Below are 21805 nucleotides of genomic sequence, written 5' to 3'. Positions count from 1 at the left end.
TACAGTACCGCGGGCTGATCAGCTGCAGAGAACTAAAACCAAATGAAAGCAACAATTCAGTTTTGGTTTGGTTTTCAGTATAAGAAAATTGGTTCTTTGGAATTGGTTTTTCAACTTGATTTGATTTGATCTTAAATGGTTTTTAGTTTTTTTGATTTGGTTTGGTTTGAGAAATTTATTTTAAACTTGTGGCAAAGAATGCTACATGTGGACGCGTTGAATAAGCAAATTTAGGTTAAACAAACTTCACGTAGTAGTTAATAGGATCAAGGACACTCAATAGGACGTAATTGAGAAAAAAGGATTCATGTAGCCGACCCAACTTAGTGGGGTTGTTGTTGTTGTACTCATGAAGGTAGTTAACAGAATCATACAGTCGATATGGTTTGATGGTTGCTTGGTAAGAATATTTAAGATTATCAATGATTTTTCGGTCATAATGAAGTCAAGAAAGACACGGCTCAATTAACTTGCCTATCATGAATTTTATATTCAACTTTTATGATTACTCTGAACTCAATTCTATATTTAAGATAAATCAGCTGGAGAACCAAAATTGAAGAAGTGTCTATCCATCTTCCAACCGATGGTCACACTATGATGGAATTCAAAGGAAGGATCAACCAAAAATTATGCACAAAATTAGTTGCAGGTTATATAGATTTGCACTATCAAAAGAGGAAAAAAAAAACATGTTTAGCATAAGATATGAACACAAAAAGTTTGTTTTATTTACTTTGCTTTAATGTGCATTCTTAGGAGCACAGCTGCTGCTTCTGCTTTCATTCCTAAATCTCCGTTAGTATTCTAAGTAATTAACCTTACATTCTTTCTCATATTTTTGTCCAGTACTCTGTTCCTAAGTTTTGTGTGGTTGTGTGATTTTGCAAATGATTTACTTAGGCAGGATTTGAGACCCTATATTCTTTATGTTTATGTTCTTCTCGAGTTTAGTAATTCTTCTGACATGATGGTTTGGGGTGGATTTTTTTTGGTTATAAAGATAAAGATATATCATTAACCATTATAAAAACAATAATAAAGCAATTTAGATTAATTTATTACTGGCTCTTTGATATTAATGATATTATATTATTTGCTTGACCTAGTGTAGAGCTAACGCTGGAATGGGCTTGACTTATTAGTGTAGTTGTCTTCAGGACCACTGATCCTGCACTACAACGGTGAGCTTGTTATGGCTGCTGTTGAAGCTACTCAGGCATCAGCAGGTCCTAGTTTCGCCCCAGAAGACCCAACTCTCCCAAAGCCTTGGAGGGGACTCATTGATGGAAGTACTGGCGTTTTATATTATTGGAATCCTGAAACAAATGTTACCCAATATGAGAAGCCAGTTGGTTCAACACCTCCACTGCTTCCAGCTCTTCCTTCTTCAGTGCCACAGCTGAATGCTGCTCAGAGCCAATCTGCCCAAACTATACCATCAAATGGGTCTTTTCCTCAACAACATTCAGGGCAGCAAAATTTTTCGCAGCCATATCAATATCAGCAGCAGAGTCAGCCTCAGGTACAAATTCAACAATCTGCTCAGCAGATGCCGCACCAGCAATTTCAGCAACCACCGTATCAGCAGCAACCAATGCAAAATCAACAACCCATGCAGGCTCTACAGCAGGCTTCCCCACATTACTCACAGTTTCAGCAATCCTCATATCAGCAAATTCCATACATGCAAAGTCAAATCATGCCACGACCCCAAGGCCAATTTCCATATCATCCCGGGCAACAGCCACCAGCTTTTCAGTTTCCATTCCAGCAAGGCCAGCAGTTACCAGGACCAAAATTTCCCCAAGATTCAACTGGGCAGCAACCTCTGGAGTCTCAATCTGGTTATCAACTGGGGCAACAGCTTCAAGGGCCCCAGGCTTCACTGCAGCAGAGCCAACCATTGTCAGTTTCACCAAACACTCATGAACAGGGACAGAACTCACATAGTCAACATACTGCACAAAAGCAGGGAATGCAGTCGCATGCTTCACAATTCTTTAGACAACAGGAGACACTTCTACAAGGGCAGCAACCTTCAAAGCAGCAGTCGCAACAAATTGGATTTCCAGGAGTGGGGGATCCCGGTCACCAAGAGACAAAGGTGGCAGGTCTCTCTCCATCGAAGTTCGAGCAACCAGCTAATTGTCAATCACCAGGCTTACCTGTACATGCCCAGATACGGCAATCTGGAGCTAATGTTTTCCAACCACAGCTGCAACCTCAGCTTGGCGGCCCAGCCCTTATTAACCACAAACAAGCTGGCATGAGCCAATCACATCAGGTAACTTTGGAGTCTAGCCATCATCAAATGCAAACCGGAAACTCCATGTTTCCTAATCAATCGGGCCAACCGGTTCCTCAGCCTCCTATGGGTTCAAAAAATGGTTTTGAAGAAGACCATCATGAAAGAGGAGGAAGCGGCTTTTCTTCTTCCGGTAGGGCTGAGGCACCAATGATGCATTCCGTACAGCCTAAACTCGCACCACTTCCAATTGCACAAAATAAACAGGTTTAAGCTTTTTTATTCTTACATTTCCTTGGCTCTGTTGTGCTGGATTTTATGTAGTTTTCCGTAACAGTAGGAAGATAGGATATTTATTAACTTTTGCATGCATATAAAATTGGAGTCGTTAAGGGTTATTAGCTTTTACATGCATATAAAATTGCAGTCGTTAAGGGAATTTAACTTGTTAAATCATTTAAATCTTTTCTTTTCCTGATTTTTAATCCGCAAAGAAATGCTGAATAGGAATTGTATGGCTTTCGGATTCGGTCTCATCACTTGCTTTATTATATTTTTTTTATCTGTGCTTGGCATGTTGTTTTGTGGAATACGTTGTTAAATATTGGCACTGATTCATTGGTATTCTTACATGATTTGCTATCAAATTGGACTCCTTTTTTATTTTCAGCAATGAAAACACTTTTTTTTGTGCATAATTTTGGATAGTTTTCTACCTGAGCCATTTTTAGGAGCAAATATTAGGTATGGTTAACATACCTACGTTTAATGGCGTGGATTACAGGATGGCTGTTATTTATTTATTTACTTTTTCTCTGGCTCATCCATGCCGTAGAAGTGCAGATTTCCGCATGTAATAATTTACCCAATTTTAGCCGCCATTAATCTTGTTCAATTTAATGAGTAGAAACCATTCGATTGTCCATGATACTGTGTTTGCAGCAATGCTGATAAAAATATTTTGTTTTCGCTTCATTCATCCATTTTATATTTCTATTTACTCTTTAGGAGAAAGAAATAGACAGCTTTGCTTCATTGTTTTATTTGCTAGGATTGGTTTATATGTATATATTTTAAAATAAATTGTCCCAGCATGTCTGTCACTTCAAAAATTTTTTTTATTCGTGACTACTTCAATCATTGGCTTAAATGCTATATGTGGAATATTTTAGTGCTCTTCACTACTCTCTAGTGATGATGACTCATGGCTTTCCCATGTAAATCAATATCTTTACATTTAATTTATTTGATTTCTTTCCTTTCCCATTGCCATCTTAGTTATTATTATAACTGAAAAAACCTAGTGGTCACTCCCATTTCCAACTTTCAATGTTTTGTGATATCTATTTTAAAACAAAATTTGCATTATTCATTTTGTTAGAGACAGTAATTTATTGTCTTATATCATTTTGGGCGGTGAATCTATTTGCTTTGAGAACCCTACTCTTTTCACTATTCTGTTTCTATTTGACAGGCTTTGGGTGGGTATATTAAGTTACTAATTTTTTTAAAGAAATTTCTGCTGTTCCTTTCTAGTGTAGTCTGGTTTTACTTTTGTTGGGGAATCACAGTGGGGGTTATTTACACACTGCAATTGTTTCTGTTGATGAAAAAGTAAATTCAGTTATTTAATCTCGGGGGGTTCTTTTTATTTATAGTAGCGGTGTATGATACAATGTTCAGATGAATGAATAAATAAATATAGTCCACTAATTATAAATAGAGAACTTCTCAATTATATTTTAGCTCAAATTTTCCTTTCAAGCTTGATCATATGTTTCAATAAGCTCTATTTTCTTACATAGTTTGGAAAATTGAAATGTACTAAAAGTGCAGATCACCAAATTCCCCACTTTGTTGCCTTCTTATTGGCTTGCATCTTCTTTGCTTTGCAGGTTATTCCTATGTAAATATGACTATTTACTTTTAACGTGTGTGTGGTTATGTTTAATTGTTTTGTCCTCTAGATATCATGGTTTCTTGGTTGTGTTATAATTTAATGGTTGTGGAGGTAGCCTTTGAGATAGTTCTCTTGGAGGAATTATAACAAATTAAAAGGGGAATTTCCTAAATTTTCTGTCTTTTCTTCTTTTTGCTGGTTTATGTTGGATTCTCTTTTGTCCTTGGATTATTTTAGAACCATGTAAACTTGAAAGAAATTAAGAGAGAAAAGAGAAATGTGGAGAGAAAAATTGAGGAAAAGAGGACAAAAATCACTTGCAAGTTCAGGCTACAATGTACAAGACACTTGAGAGGCCAGATTGGAAAAGTCCATCCTTTATCTCTTCCCGAGAGAAAGGTGGAGAGAAATCACTTGCAAGTTTCAAGCTTTGCATATTGCAGCTAGGCTAGATTAGAAAAGTCAATCCTTTAGCTCTTCTTGAGATCCCTTTCTTATAGGCAGGGTTTTAGGTCCTTAGTGCTATCAAAATAATTGTAGAATGAGCTATATATTAGAGGTGAAAAAAAAGGTATGTTGCCTCAGTACAGTTACAGACTTGGAATAGTAGTTGAATGTCAAAATTGGAGAAGTCATCGGCTCTTTAGGTTGCGGTCGCTGAGTAGCTTTTTTGTGCTTGTGCGACTAATTGAGTTGAGTCGTTCCGATGAATTCTTGTGTGGCTTTGGTGAATTCATCTTGAGCTTGGTAGATTTTCACTCATAGTCATCTGATGAGTTCGTCTTGATCTTGGTGGATATATGAGTTAAACTTGCAGAGTAAGTCCTCTTTGGACTTGGCTGGCGAGTCCAATTTGAGCTGTAATGGCGAGCTTCCTCATCTTTGGATCCGACTGATGAATTCTTCCTAAGCCCGATTCGGGGAGCTTGTTCTTGGCCATTGTTGGCGAGTGCATCTCTTTTTTTCTTCATTTGGGTGAGTTCGCTCATTGGGTGTACATTTAGTTTTCTAGTTCTACTTTATCTTTGAAAATCAATTGCAGATAGACGATGAGAATGATAGAATGTGACTTTGCACATGTAAGTGTAATCAATTTTTAGTTTTTTTTTTGGACAATCTCCGTGTTTTCTAGTGTTGAGTACATTGGTTAATTTTTCTTTAAGAAGTTGGTTGGTGTAACATTTAGCATCTCATGTGCATGTAAGGTGGTTGGTGTAATTTATGAACTGTAAGTATGAAATTTTATTCATAGATTTGACTATTTATATCTTTTTCTTTATATTGGCATGGTTCAACTTATATAAATGGCCGGTTTGGTTTTGGGGTGAGAAGTTAATGAAATCTCATTTCTTTCTTGTTCATTTACCACTTTTTGAGCTTTGTGACATGTGAGAATTGTAGGTTTTGGTGGGAAATTTTGATGTCTTCAAGGATGTCAGGTTCGTTGACATTAGGAAGAGGAATGATTATGAAATCTTTGAGAGAAGAAAGGGAATAAAATGGAACTGACTGAGCTGAGTATAAAGAGTGGGATATTCACCCCAGTTATGGAGTCTATACCATTGCTATGGCTATTGTCGGTGAGTCTCTTCTAGTGGTAGTCACTTCGGAACAAGTCATGGAGGGACTTACAGTGTCGATAAGGAATATTTATTTTATAATTTTTTAAATAATTTTTTTGATGTCGTGTTTGTTGTTTCTGGGTGTCTCTAATGACTATGATTATTTTAGAGATAGAATTTGTCCCAGTAGCATAGTAGCTGAATATTGATAAAATTGTGATAAAAGGTAAATCGTTTTTCTTTTTGTGTTAGTATATTTTTTAACTTGGTTCATTTTACTATTGTAATTTTTAAAATATCATTTGAAATGTGAAATGTGACGCCCAGTGTCAAATTGAAGTTGTCCTTGTGGCTGTTGTCGGAATATGAGGCGGAGTTTTGTGCTTTTGATTTGGCATGGTAGATTGATGCTTCTTTTTCTAGGGGTGAGAAGGGAAGTTCTCTAGAGGTGGAAACCAGAGAAGCCGGGGATGTTAGCTTTTTGGGGGACATTAGGTTACTTTCTCCACTCATTGTTACAGTGAGGGTGTCAGAGTCATCTTAGGAGGACATATTTTCAATGAGGGTCGAGTAGGCGTTGGTCGAGATGGGTTGACTAAGCTTTTCTCTCATTGCACAATGAAATCAGCTGTTGGTGGTGATAGGCTAGTTTTGGAGTTACCTCTCCCTCATATAGGTGGGATATGTGGAGGTCTTGGAAAGGATGTGTGCTTTGTATAGCTGCCCAGATGCAGCAAACGAGGCATTTAGTGGCCTTGGAAGAGAACTTCTAGAACTAAGGGCTGAAGTTGCCCTCAGTCGTTGATGCTAGAGGTTTCAAGGTCAACCATTTTCTAGCTGGAGGGAATTCATGTGCAGCATCTGCTAAAGAGAAATCACCTACCCATCGACGTCTTTACCTTAATGTGTGCAACTTCTACGCTATATTGGTATTAGATATGGGAAAGAGCCAAGCTTGAAGGTAGATATGACTAAATTTTATGGATGAGAATCGAATAATCATTATCATTTATGCATTTTTCCATGGGGATTGGTCCAGGCTTTGAAGGCTTAATTTGGACTAGGTGATGATGGGGAAGTGCTTGTTGCAAAGGTGGATCATAACCAAATTGCCAATATTACAAATGTTATGCCTTTGTTGAAGACTAGCTTGTTGCTTTATACTATGAGGCAATTGAAGTCAACTTTTTCTTTAAATGCTTGAAGTGTAGTATGAAAATTTGTAACCATTTTTTCAATTAGTGTTCTTTTGGGGTTTAGGTATGACTGCAAGTTCCATGTTTTGTTTGGGTAGTTTGGTATGGTTGCAAGAATTTTGTCTGGTAGATTTATTAATCATAAAATTTTAAGCAAATTCTTCTTGTGAAAATACTACATCCTCCTGCTTTCAATGCAATCAATCTTGTTTCTTTGTATTTGATTAACTACTATGGATTACCTATTTTGTTTGAGGGTGATATGTTAACTCAAGCAAAGTTTGATTTGAAGGTTTTTCCTCTATTTTCGAAAAAGAAAGCTGATAAATTTAAATTTTTTTATTGGTATTCAGGCTATGAGATGGATCTTGTAGCCGGACAATTATTTCTTAAAAAAATGGAGCAACTTTATCAAAATCTTCCTACATGATTTGGAGTGTGCCTTTTAAAGAATCAATCTAACATCACTAGGACTAACTCCACGTCACGCTTGGCTTGCAAGAAGGCCCAAAACAATATTAGTGCTGATATCTTTCCATCTCTAAAGAAGAATGGGATTATTAGCTTGGTTTAGGTTAACCCTGATTTGATACTAATTTGAGTAAAAAGAAATGTATGCGTCTTAGTAGTATGACTTCTCTTTTATGATAGGGAGTTCAATATAATGCTCAGAGGAAAAATTGAAATCAACATACTTTGCTAATTATAGATGAGAAACTTTTCAATAATATGCTGGCACTAACAACTATAAATACTAATAAATACTAATGCTGATAATTTCTAAATACTAATGCTGATAATTTCTTTTTTTTTTTTTGGGAAATACCCCACCCAAGGAAAAATTGTTTTCAATGAATGAAAAGTTGAAATATTATTACTCATGATAGAAAAATGGAGAATAGAAATGTTGTATTAGATGTAAATGCTATTGAAAGGCACAACAATGTTATTTGTTGTTATTTTAATGCCATTTTGTTCTTTAGTTGCATGGATATTGGTTGGACATTTATTTTCTTCTTATAAGTAATTGAAAAGAAGATATTAATCAAAGTTGCATATAGAATATACACTTTTATCAACTGATAAAAACTAATAACATCAATTTCATTGTGGAGCTTAGGTGCTATTTTGTTAAATGTATTCTTGATGCTTGCATTCGGAGAATATCGAGTAAAGTAAATGTAGTTTATTTTAATTACTCAGAGTTGTTAACATAAACAGCATTTTGCTATTGATGCCGTTATTGTCGGCAGCTTTTCACATTATTGAAATCAATAAGATCTCTAATGAATTGTGGAACATGATCGTTGTGTGACAACACTCATACACGAGCAACTGCTTTTTTGTTTTTCCTTTTATTTGTTAATGGACAACACACATACATGAGTAATTGCTTTTTTATTTTTCCTTTTATTTGTTAATGGAGTACCAGTTGGTCAGTTATGAGCTATATGGTAACAGATTTAAGTTAAATCTGGCTAACAGAAAAAATGACAATTTTAAATCCAAGATTTAGTAAATTCAATTCCTACTCAAATTCTTCTCAGTTGTCTTAAATTCCAAATTTACTAAATCCTGTTGTTGGCAGGATTTAGTAAATCTAGATTTATGAATGTTGCTAAAGCCGTTACTATATAACCCCTTAGTATGGTATGGCATATATTGTCATAATTGCCAGAATAATGTACGAGGTCCTCACAGGCATCCTTTGTTATTGTTGTGTCGCAACGCTGCTTAGTGGCTTGTGTTTGCATGCAAGAGTTGGGCGTGGAGTGAGTTTGCCTTGGCCTGTTTGAACGGTAGCTAGATGATCATCAGAACAACGAAGAAAAGCAAGCTCAAATTGCTGAGGAGGGTCTAGCAATTGCAATTGATCACCAAAGCGTTGCCAGAGGTTATGTGCATGCTGTCAGATATTTGCTTGCAATTGAATGTAGTGGAAATGGGCATTGCCATGCCCAAACACCACAATACCATTATTTTTAGGGAGGGAGTTGTTTTAGCAGGCTTTTGGAGTAGTTGTGGAGGTTTAATCATGATACCAAGTAAAATTGATTGATTTGGAAAATTTTCTTTTGCCCATGCATGGAGGTTTTGCAGTATTCCAAAAACATCAAACTTTTATTTTGAATCAAGCATTTAAACAAAAAACACAACTTTTGAAGGAGGGGGTAGTTTTAGTAGGCTTTTCAAGTACTTATGGAGGTTTAATCGTGATACGAAGTAAACTGGTTTGATTCGCCAAGTTTCTTTTTTCAATAACATGGAGGTTTTACGGTATTCCTAAAACATCGATCTTTTGCTTTGCATCAAACTTTTAACCTAAAAATAAAATTCCTTCAAAGCTTTTACTTTAACAATGTCTTTTGCCAAATAGCTAATTGGTGAATCTTGAATGTTGTTTTATACATTTTTTTGTGCTTTTCAATAGGCATTTGAAAATCAAGATTCAATATGTGAAAGGCAAATATATTGAGGGAAGTATCTTTTGAACTTGAAATAACAAATGCTAATGTTCTTTTGTTTGGAGTGTTTATTAAAAGTAAGGTTTTTAATTTGACTTGATAGCCTTTCTCTTAATTGGTGTTTTGTTATGCCTTTCTCAATTTATCACCTGATTGACCTGATATCAGAGGTAACCCCAAACAACAATAAACAAATAATATTATAATTAAAAAAGCCTATTGGCAGTACAACGACCCACTGAAAGGGAAATAGCAACAACAAACACAACACCCCCTCAATTAGGGTTGTAAGTCAGAAGTGAGGGCGAGCGGTTATGCGCGACAGAAGGGTGATGGTTTGCTGTTGTTGTTGGGCATCATGTTGGTAGGGGGACTGCGGTGGAGTGGCAACTAGTAGCGACGAGGGAGATGGTGGGATGCTGTGGCGTGAGGGGTAGGTCTCTCTCTTTGGGCGACTGGCCAGCCCTGCAATCCCTTGGCTGTGCTGGTTTAGTCATTCCCCGTTCGATTCAACCCTTAGGTAGTCCCACGTCAGTCTTCAGAGGTTGGGAGAGTTTCGTTCTCACTTGTTGAAGCTTTTGGATGCACGTTAATGGCGACGAAGTTGCTAAGACATTCCAAGGCTAAAGGATCTTCGACTGCGGTTCTATTAGCCCATGGATCCCATTATCTTCCAAAATTCCGAAGGAGTTTTTTCCACCAACCTTCTGGGATACACTGCTGAACTGAGTTGAGTCGTTGTCACACTTCATTTGTTGAATCCTCCCTAAATAACCCAAGGTTGGCTCAATCTGATGTGAAGTGAGAGTAACCTGAACCTCCCTAAATGGTGATGGCCATGACAGTAAGGTATCAATCGTGATTTCCTAAAATGTTTTTTGTTGTGACTGTACTCTGTCTGAAATCGGGTTCTCAATACTATCATCCTCTATCATCATCAAAATTGATCCCACCGATGTTTCTCTACTAGCAAGGGCACATGTGATCTCGAACTCCATAGATGGTAGAAGGACGATGCACTTACCATTTTTGGTGGACGAGAATGTGTTCCTGAACCCATCATTCTAAGTCTTACGATCATAAAGCCACCGTCTTCCCAATAAAAGGTGACAGACATCCATGAGCACTACATCATATCACATTTGATCAGGATCAATTGGTTTACCATCAAGAACTTCATTAAACACTTTCTGCCAATGCTGACACTGTTCTCTTTCTTCAATCATGTCAGAGAATAAGACTGGGAATACCTTTCAGTCATGAGGCTCAATTTTGCCATCATTTGTGTAGACTTCTTGTTCTTGCTACTCTTTCCATCGATGATGAGACTGCATGACTTTCTTTTCACTACAGCTCCCTTGAGACTTATCGAACCACGAGCATCTCACCTTTTTCTTCAGCTGCCTCTTCGTTACTAACAACCTCTATTGCACCATGCTCAGTAAATGATACAATTCAACTTATTGGGTAACTTGAGGCGATGTGCTCAAATCCATGGCTTTTGAAGCATTTTGGGTAGGGGCTGTTGTGGATGTGCTATTCTTTTTAGGCTTTTTCTCACTTTAAGTGGTTCTGCTCTTATCCCGACCTGTCTTGTCCACTCCCTAAGACATGCTCTTGCTAATGTCTCCCATTGCAGGTGGCTGTGTGGTGGTTGACTGCTTTGTTTCTATTCTCTCAATTTTCAATTCTAAAGTGTGGATATCTCACAGTGAATAATAGGGTTGCAGTTCAACAACATAATTGATAGCTGACTTCAACCCTCCCAAGCAGCTATGGAGGGTTCTTCTGTCTCGACCAACTCGCATTTTATCTGAAACTACTCAAATTGTGTCGTGAACTTAGCTATATGTTTCTTTGCTGTAAGTGATGGAGTTTCAGAAACATATCCTGACAGTAGCGAGGAGGTGAGTATTTCCTCTGCAACTCTTTCCTCATCTTCTCCTTCTCCCATTTGTTAATTTTGTCACTTCTATCTTTTGGCTCTGCAAATTTTACTACCAGAGAGAAGCATTTTTTTTTCAACTTGATGCTCACGATCTTCACCATTCTGTCTTTTGACACATCTTTATACTCGAAGATTCTCTCAACCGAATACAACCATTCAATGAAATCTTTTGGATTCTTCCCTTCATCAAACTTCGGTATATCCACTTTTAGTCTGAAATCTCTATATCCTTCATATATTGCCTCCTCTCTGGTCCTCCTTTGATAATGGATTCTGAAATGACGTGTTCTATCCTCCGCATCACTGGAGTCCTTCCTATGAACGAGATTCAGATTCTCGTCCCTTTCTCTCCTTTAAACTCTCCATATCACTATCGAGGTTATTTTTCCCATAAGTCCGTCATCAAGCTTCGAAAGCTTCTGCTGTAATCGACGAATCTGTTGCTGTATTTTTTCTCGGGTAGGGTCGAGCATGTTTTTTCTTGATGGCATGGTTAGGGTTTGGGTTTGTGGATTTCAAAGATGGTATTTGAGGGTAGGAAAGAAGATGTTAGGAAACTATTGGATATAATTAAAGTTAGGCTATCTCTGATAACAATTGATACCCGAGTTAATCCCAAACAATAGTAAATAAATAATATTATAACTAGAAAAGCCAATTACAGTATAACGCCACACTGTAGGAGAAATAACAACAGTCAACGCTCCCTCAACTAGGGTTGTAAGTAGAGGTTAATGCAGATGGTTATGTGAGACGAAAGAGCGATAGTTTGTTGCTGTTGCGGGGCAGCAGGGTGGGAGGGGGGACTGCCGTGGAGTGGCAGTAAGTATCGATGATGGGAGGAGGTGGGATGCTGCTGGTTGGAAAATGAGGTTGTCAGGGAAAGGGTATTTCTACTGTGACGGGAAGGAGGAGAGAGTTTAGCTGGCTGCAGGTGTGGGAAGGAGGAACAATAGGAAACAACTGAACAAACAACAAAAGAGTAGTTTTTGGGGATCGACAGCGAGAAGGTGGAAGGGTGGACACGTAGGTGGTAGCAGTAGAGTCGGGTAAGGGGACGCCGTAATGGTTGGGAAGGGTGTTATGGAGAGTTGGTGGTTGCACGAGTACTAAATGTGCTGTCTTGCAGGACTGCAGGAAGAGAGGGAATGTCGGCCTTGGGAAGCGGGAGGAACAGTAAGAAAGTCAACATTGGTGACTGCCCTGGGTGGTTGCAGTGAGAAAAGGGGGATGTAGTGGCGAAGGAATGGATGCGGGGCATGGAGGGTTAGAGATAATCACTACTTAAGGACGAGTTACAGCCGAAACACCTTCTTGCTTTTGATACAACCCTAAAAGGGAGAAATCGGATGCCGACATTTGTCCTGACAGGTAAATAAATAATAACTGAACCCTAAAACAGAAAATAACATATTTATAATAGAAGATAACTAGGAGGGGGAGGCTCTTCCATTGAGCGAAAACCCTAGCCTATAAATAGGAACCGGTTGGCTTCTGCAATCCCTTGGCTGAACTGGTTCATTCATTCCCGCGTTATGACCTTGTTCAATTTATTGTTAAGCTAGGTGCTTTCCTAAGCATCAGTAAGGAGAGGCCTTAGTGCCTTGCAATTTGCCTAATTTACTATAGCATTTTTAGGCTACTACATTTTTTAAGATCCTAGGCAGGGTCATGAGCATCTTGCATTGATAGAGGACTTGGGTGCTAATAACTCAATTTGAATGTTTAGATTGTTTTTGATGATAACAAGCGGACATACATTGACGCGGAATTTGTAATTATAGTTGATGAAGCAAGGATTCATATTAGTAAATACGATTAATCAAATGTGAGTGCAAAAACTTAACATTCAAAAATAGTAAAATGATGGATCTGAAGAGATCGATGGAAAGCCAGTTTTAGCGAGGGAGATGGTATGGCTGAAGTTGAAGATGAAGATGGAATAATTCGTAGTGAATATTAGATAATTCTTAATCTATGTTTGCTATAAGCGTAATAAGTTTAATTGTTTAACCTATTTAAATTTCTTTTTGGGTGTTTTATTTAACACAATTTATTTAACACGACTTTTGGAACTTGAAATGCAATAAAATCTTAAAAGCCTTCTTTTACCTGAAATAATTTAATTTGATTATTATAATTTAATACCATTTAGATGTATCTTTTAAATTGAAATAGGATTATCAATAAAAAATTTATGTTTTAATATCACTATTTGGTTTTTATTTTTTTGAGCAAATAATGTTGCTTATGGCGTCTCCGGCGGTGTTATATATCTTACTCTTGAAGGGGCCCAATGCTTTTCGTAACAGCGAGCTAAACTGTGTTTCACTCTGTACGTTGGAGAGAAGAATTGGCGAGTGACATTAGCAAACGGAAAATAGTTTTCTATTGAATGCGAAGTTGCAAGTGAAATTGAGATGGGGTTTTGGCAGTAGTAACTATAATGTATGATACATTCTTTGGTAAATACTATGGTGACTGAAGTCATGATGACATGGTTTGGTAGAGCGAAAAAATACAATGCAGAATTACTTTATTTTGGCAGCTTTGGAAAGATAATGGTGGTTAAAATGAGCTTCTTTGCTGGACTTTCTTACAAATAATATGCCTTTATAAAGACTTCGTAATAATGAAGTTCTGCAACACCTAGTATATGTTTTGCAAAATTATTTGCAAATAACATTTAAAAATAGTTACATGCAATGGCTAGAAGTAACTCAATGATTGTTCTTTCTAGTTAATTAATGGCACAGGAGTTTATGTATTTTTTGTATTAAATTTATTCCATTTCAGAAATAATAATTTATATTAGAATATATTATTTGATCTCTATATTGAGTTCTAGTATTCCCAGTTAACCCGTTAGGTTGTGCTGTATGAGTTGCTTTTCAAAAAAACGCTGTATGATAATTTTGATTCGTGTGAGAAATGCACATTTGTATCCTTGCCTTTCATTTTTTCCCCCTTTGATGGCTTTATAATTGTGGGAAAAGCACATTCGGAGTTCAATTACTGTTTTTTTTTCCTGTAACATGACGGAGTACCACACAACTTTACTAAGGGAAGCATTAGCTATCATATGTGGAAGTGAGGGGTCTCAAAATGAATATGACAAGTCTAGGTGTATTATGTTCCAACCCGTGATAATTTGTTTAAGAAAGTTTGACAAATGATAATATGAAATGCTTTCTAGGATGAATCTACTTTGGGTAATAGTATAGTTGATTAGTTTAAATTGCAAACCATTCATATTTCGTGGGCATTTTCTTATGCATATAAACATTTTAATAATATTGTTGCTGTCTTATCTGATAAGGATATTAAGTCATGGCTTGCGTGGATTTATTTCTCTCTTTTTGGTATCTAATGTTATTATTTTGTTAGAATTTGAAAATCAGTTTGTGATTTGAAGTCTGTTAATTTCTAGGCACCAATCAGATCAAATAATTTTCTTTAAAATTTTAACTGTAATTGGGGCAGAAAATTGAATGATAAGCAGTACTTTTTTTTGTAGATTTTTTTTAATATAGGGCACAAGCCAGTTACAAGTAAGTAGGCACAGGACCAGTTATCTATGCAAGAAGCTAATGAATTTTAAGTTTAAATAAGATCACAAGCTGTACGCACTCGTGACCTGTTTGTTAAGAACCATGAACACATCATTTTAACAGAGCCCCTGGTAGGAAGCAACAATTAAATTATGGGCTTTTTTGCATTGGTTAAAAACTTGGTGTCATTGCTGGGCAATGTGGTTATATCTATTTATATGTGTTAGGTATATCATTCTAAGATTAAAATCAAGATAATTAGCATCTTACTTCTTTCACAGGTAACCTTCGGATCTATTTCTACCCTTGTCCCTTATCCACTAGTAAGTGAAAGCATGAAATTAGGAAGTTGAGTGCCGCCCGGGAAAGACGTGGGAGTGGTGTTTTGGTGATCCTGCAACTCACCTGTGTTTCCGCTGTCTAGAAAGGTGAGAGAGAGAGAGAGAGAGAAAGAGGTTGGCTGACAAATTACAAGACTTTACTCCTAGCTATATTGGGCTTGGGGTGAGGCTCAGCATAAGAAAGTGATACGGAGAGCTTAGGGAAAGTGAGTACGATAAGAATGGAGCTTTGGTAAGCAAAACTTTTTGTTTTCTTTTTCCCTTTTTTTCTGTTTTTTGTTCTAGCACATAAAAAGAAGGGTTGTGGAGCTATTTGATGAGTTACAAATGAAATTTTGATCCTGTTATCCTCAGGTTAGTCTAACTTGCTCATTTTCAACTTAATAGCATGAGTACCACTTCATGCAAACCTCAGGAATTTGACTATAATTCACCTTTTGTGTGAAAGCTAAATCTCTATATTTGTTTTGCAGCGGGATTAATCATAGACATAATTTAAACATTGTGAGAAAAAAGAAAAAAATTGCGACACTTCTCCCTCATCTGAGGCTGTAATTGACCTTTTGTTTTGGATCCTTGTCCCAAAAGGACAAGGATGTTTTGGACTTATCTCGTGAGTTATGATGAAGCATATGACAATGTTATGTTAGATAGTGGCGGGGTTGATAAAATGGTCCTTATGTAACACAGCCATAAAGTCTTAAAATTATTTGCACATCATCAACCTGATAAACCAATTGATATGCCTTACCCCAAACCTGGGAACCTCGCTGTAATTATCCATTTGATTCAAAGAAAAAAACTAGTTGTTTATTGGACTTGATCATACAACTAATTTCAAAACTAATAGAACTAATTTACCGGTCATGAAAATATTACTGCAATTTAATCCCCTTTTTAAAAGTCGTAGTCATCTGACATATTGACGGGAATAGGTGCTCAAACAAGTCAAAGGAAAATATAGGTAGTTTTTTGTCCTGCCACCCTGCCTCATCCTCATCTTGTCTATCCTCCCAATCATCTTATGAGGTGTTATTATTTGAATCTTGGTTAATCTGGTGTCATCTAAGTAGGAGTTCCTGTCTGTGATCTTAATTCAGCCCCAGGAAAAATTTGCGTTATGCTGTGTCCTAGTGACCAATGAATTCAACATGCAAATTTGATTTCTTTCAATTTAACCATTTCAACAATTTAAGTCATTATTACATACGAGTTGACATTAGGGACTTGCCGTTTTTAGGCTCAGGGACTCACTTGCTTTAGGCTTAAGTATTCCTAAAAGAGAATAAGCTAAGTGGGATAAGAGATGGGATGAGTGTTGAGTAAAGTTAAATCATGTGGTTAGTTAAGAAAAACGAGCTTAAAGCTAAAAAAATGCTTCTGCATGCTTAAGTTCAAGCATTGTTGGGTTCACAAAAACAACCCTAAAATCCAAATTTGGATGAACTTGGTTTGGACTAGCTTTTGCTAATTAAACATGAGCAGGTTTACCCTTGAAGAGAACAAGAATGAGGAGGAGAGGCATGTGCCCAAACCTTGATTAAGTTAGTACGAAGGTTTAAGTAGTTTAAATTGAAAATTGAGATGTTGTTTTAGCAGCAAGGTGAGGTGTAAGCCTTAAAAAAATCATAAAATCAAAGAAAATTCATAAATATGTCATAGACAATTTACAAATTAGCTTAGTTTATTATCATAAACCATAGAAGCAAATAATAAAAAAATGTTAGATTTTTAATTTTTAGCTGAAATATGCTCCAAAGTTATACACTCTTAAAATTGAAATATGCCACTATAATATGAGATTTGCATTATTTTAGTCTTCATTTTAAGCATATTTAGAATAATTACCATATGTAATAATCATACGATCCTGCAATTTAGGGTATGTTTGGGGCAGCTATTGATTATCTATAATATGCTGATAAATAGATTATTTTGATAATATGCATATTATCAAAATAAGCTGGCTTGCTGTTTGAGACAGCTTATTCAAAACAGCTTACTGGGAGCTGTTGTTGGATAAATGACAATTCTGCCCCTGTTTAGTTAAGCTGTTTGCAACAGAACTGTATATGAAAAATAATAGATAAAATAAATGTTTCAAATTATTACAGTTCAGTTACAAAAATTAAAATACATTGCTCACCATTTTGTGAGTATCAAAAGAAATAAAATAACAAGAAATACAATTACAATTACGAGTAAAAAAATTAAAACGTCTAATTTAAAACTCTGACGTCGTCTGTTCTCAGCGACACTGTCTTCTTGGGAAACCATCGAACCACGATCACTGTCAGCATGGGAGTATGTCAGAATGTTGGCTCAACGTAAGAAACCACATCTTGCTGAAACACCCCTCTAACAAACGTAGAACTGTCTCCCACTGTTATGAGGCTAGCGTGAGTTGAGTAAGGGAGCCGGTAGTCCGCAGTAACACAACACAACTCGGGAGGTCCCTGAAATCTAGGAGCTCATGTTGCTATTGAGTTAAAAAAATAAAAGAAGATAATTTGTCAGATCATAAAATTAAGCATAAACAAATAATAAAAGAAAACAAAAACTAAATAAAACATAAACAAAACAAAACAAATAATTTAAAACAAAATGCAAATTCATACTACAACAAATTACATCCCAAATGAAAAATACAAAATTCTTAATAAAATCATAAAATACAAATCCATACTACAATGAATTACATCCCCAATGAACATATAATAAATAAAAGAAGCGTGGCTGAATCAACATCCAAATATAACATCTACGATAGACTCCCTCAAAGCAGCTATCTTGGCTACACCTTCACCGTGTTGAGTTTCAAATTCAATCGATTCGATCTCATCCTCAGGTAATGATTGACCAACGAGAGAGTCTGAAGGTTATGGAGTGTTAATAAGTTGATCGTCATCAACCAAATTGAAGTCCATATCCCATTGGAAGGGATGTCGTCGATGAAGTTTTAAAGTGCCATAGTGGCCACCACAATGTGCATCTATTTGAGAAATAGATATGACGGCATATCACGTAGGGTAACTCATTTCTTCTTCCACACCCCAAATGTTATTTCAATTACCCATCGTAAGGATGAGTTTCGTTTGTTAATATTTATTTTCTGCCACAGATCGTGTCACTTGCTCGCTCAAAATCAGGAATATGATATCTGGTGTCCGGATAGGGCTTCAGGTAGCTCCTCAGCATCGGATATCCGACATCAACCAAATAATACTTTTCCTGTTTTGAAAGACAATATTAATGAAAAATAATACATGTAATTTATAGGTTTAAGTGAGATGAACGAACCTGGAGGTAGGTGAGAGAAACATTGTGTTCTATTTCTAGTTGTATAGGAAAAAAGACGACTGTCATGTGCACTTTCTTCCCATCCCGTCATTACAAATGTGAAGAACATGTTGAAGTTACACACAATCATGACATTTTGGGTAGTTTTACTACTTCGACCAATTTACATGATCTTTTAGTGGCTTTGTAGTCAGACATCTATATGCGTTTCATCGATTGCTCCAATGCAGTTCTGTTACTCATAGTTAGCAACTCAACAAGTTATTAAGCTAAAGTAATAAATTAATAAAATTTATTTTGAAATACGACATGTAACGGAGATCATTTGCAATTTGTTCAGGAATAGTTACGAACGATGGTTCCTCTGGCTTAATGTTTTGTGCTGCTAAGCTCCAATTGCTTGTATATATTTGGAGAAATATCGACTAATGATTTCTGAGGAATGTTGAAATCGCTCTATAGCTCCTCTAACTGATTCATTCTGCGAGAAAATGTATAATATTATAGCCAACACCTCTCTCGTGGTCGTTCTAGAAAAACCTTGTATGCCATGATTACGACATAACTCGTGTTGAAGATCAATAAAAATGGGCGCAATCATTCGAAAAATATTGCTGAACCTTATCGGATGTCCAACAAGCATCTCACCCACCCATTTTTCCCCAATATATGAGTACGTCATGCGTGGTATCCGTCTAGTGCTGGAGCGGTAGTATTCCAACAATAATATCGCTATAGCTGCAGTCCATGTCATTCTTTTATGACATTCTTGCTGTGTATCCATCCTGAAATGAGAAATGAATTATGATGAAATAATTTATGGAGAAGTGGTTAAAGAAAAATGAAATAGTAAAAACATCAAGGAGTACAAAGCATCAGAAAATGTATTATATAAATTATGCAGGAGTAAATAAAACTGCTGTGATAACAATACATAAGTGAGAAATCTAGTGACAGCTTAATACAAAACAAACTCATTATTCTACTAAAACACTTAAATATTCAATGCGCATCTCGGGCCTCAGCGCCATGAATATTTGCCTATGAGTAGGGTCCTCAAGTTTTTTTAACACAATTTGCTTGAAAGCGCATATCGACTGATACTTGTGGAATAGTATCTAAAATGACAACGCAGTCTCAGATGGTGCTGTCAGTGGGAGCTGGAGGAGGTAGAGTGTAAAAAACAATAATTAGTTGATCAAATGAGCTTTTCACAAAATTATCCTTCTCTTTTTTCCTCCTGCCTAGTCTGGGCCTTTTGGACATGAAACTGGACTCCTCCATCTCCTTTTGGCTAATATTAGACCCTTATTCATCAGCTATAACCTGCTCAGGTGGCAATTCATCTGATATTCCTGCAAATGCCAACTCACTTGGGTTGAATACATGCTTTCCAATCGCGACAACCCTCTTAAACATAATGTCTAGTTTTTCCTCGAACTCCGGCACAATTCCGCACTGCTTATATTTCTTCGCTGCCGGCATTGCCTGTAACATTGTATTTAGAGGGATTAATTTCTAAGCCAAACCAATTTGTGAAGTAAAAAAATTAAGGGATTTGTTAGAAAATTACCTCTAATTTCTCAGTCCACCATTCAACTGGAGCATCAATCGTTCTTTTAATGAAATCCCACCCCAACCCGGTAGATCCACGTTTCAGCTCCTTCCATATTTTCCATTTGTTCTTCAATTGGTCCAATTTCTTTTTGAATTTCTGCCAGTCAATTCTTTGAACCTCTTAGTAATATTTTGCCAACTATTTTTATTAAAATACGTGGTTGTCTATTCCCCAGTTCAATTTCTTTAATACATAGATCGCAAAAAATATTTGTTACTTCTTTATCCCACATAGCGAACGAACACCCTTCAGTCGCCTTAAACATGTTAAAACTATAGGGAACAAAGGAAAATATGTACTTTCGAAATGTTTACAAAAATTAGCCCAACTTCATCCACATAACTAAACAACTTATAAAATAAATCCTTTACAATATCAAGAAAGAACAAGTTATAAATAAACACCCACAACCAACATCATTTCCACAACGTTGCAATTTACAAATAAGAAAAAAACAAGTACACGAGAGATTTATGTGGTCCGGTCAATGACCTATATCCACAGAAGGAAACCCACGAAAGTTTTATTAAGCAAATTTTTATTAAGCAAATGCAAATCTGTAAGATTACATAGCTATGAACCTTAATTGAAGTTTACTACAACATGCTCTCAACTAACCAAGCTCCATACATAGCACTATAATTCTTACATCCTTTCACAAAAAAAAAATAAAAAGGAACTCAAAACAGATTCATCTGGTACTCAAACTGTAGTAATTACAACTGCCAATCAAACTACTCTCAATAAAACATATATGAAGCCATGAGAATAAAATATCTGCAGGTTTTATCACTTAGCCTGTAAATGGAACTTCTCAACATTTCATTATCCTTAAAAAATAAGGCTAGAGGCATCAAAGGCATCCGCAGAATAACAATTCCAACAAGGAATCTTTCGCTAGAAGCGCAAAATCAACCTCAAGAACCAAAAAATATAAGACTTTTAAAAGCATGTCCTGAAGTGAAGAACAACCAGAATTTCAGGGACCTGAGTGTAATTTACCCATAAAACTATGTTAATAAAATGAAAAAAAGAATTTCACGTCCTTCAGAATCTTTGGACGTGTCTAGATTAGGTTATTTCAAAATTCTGCATATTCAAAATTAAACACGATAATGGAATTGGATGACTCTTGAACCAAACTTTAATCAGTGCGGACAATCTAACACCAGATCAATAAGCACCGGTAGGCACAATTATTTCCAAAGCCTCAACCCCAATTAAAGACAATAAAATCATACCAGGTTTCATATTCAAAATTAGAAAACCAAAAGACCCTCTAAGAATGATGCATAGATTACGTTGATTAAAAGGTTGAAGTTCAGGGAAGGCCAAAAAAAAGGGATATAAAATGCATAGAATTTAAGCCTTTAATACACTTGTGTAACCAAACATTTATTTATGATTTCCTGTAGCATGATACAATCGAAACTTACAAAAATAGAATTAAAGCCGAAAAATAGAATCAAGACTTCCTGTAGCATGAGCATGGATCAGCTCTAACCATTCACCTTGAAAATAGCTCAAACATTAGCATGAATCAACTCAAACATTGCTGAAATTAAAAACTAATGACAAATTGTTAATGTTCTAGTACATATGCCAAGGTTCCCGAGCATCCAAGACAATGACATTTTGTTAATGTCTGCAGTAAGGTAAAGCAAATTGCTTTATAG

General features: G+C 36.3%; 1 protein-coding gene across 5 annotated transcripts in view; it reads left to right on the top strand.

Moving 5' to 3' along the window:
* Positions 1-21805, top strand: part of LOC110031695 (DEAD-box ATP-dependent RNA helicase 14-like) — a 44378-nt gene that overhangs the window by 7709 nt on the left and 14864 nt on the right. For 2 of the 5 annotated variants that reach the window (XM_020735035.1, XM_020735030.1), the window contains exon 2: positions 1161-2515. In XM_020735035.1, the coding sequence (XP_020590694.1) occupies positions 1196-2515 (1320 nt within the window). In that variant the 5' untranslated portion in view covers positions 1161-1195. Of the gene's footprint in view, positions 1-1114; positions 2516-21805 lie in introns of all 5 variants that reach the window. The other 3 variants (XM_020735032.1, XM_020735034.1, XM_020735031.1) reach the window with 3 other exon arrangements.

This window comes from Phalaenopsis equestris, unplaced genomic scaffold (assembly GCF_001263595.1).
Source record: "Phalaenopsis equestris unplaced genomic scaffold, ASM126359v1 Scaffold000840, whole genome shotgun sequence".
Taxonomy (NCBI): Eukaryota; Viridiplantae; Streptophyta; class Magnoliopsida; order Asparagales; family Orchidaceae; genus Phalaenopsis; species Phalaenopsis equestris.
Note: the sequence above shows the minus strand (reverse complement) of the source record. Positions and strands in the feature narration are given on the sequence as shown.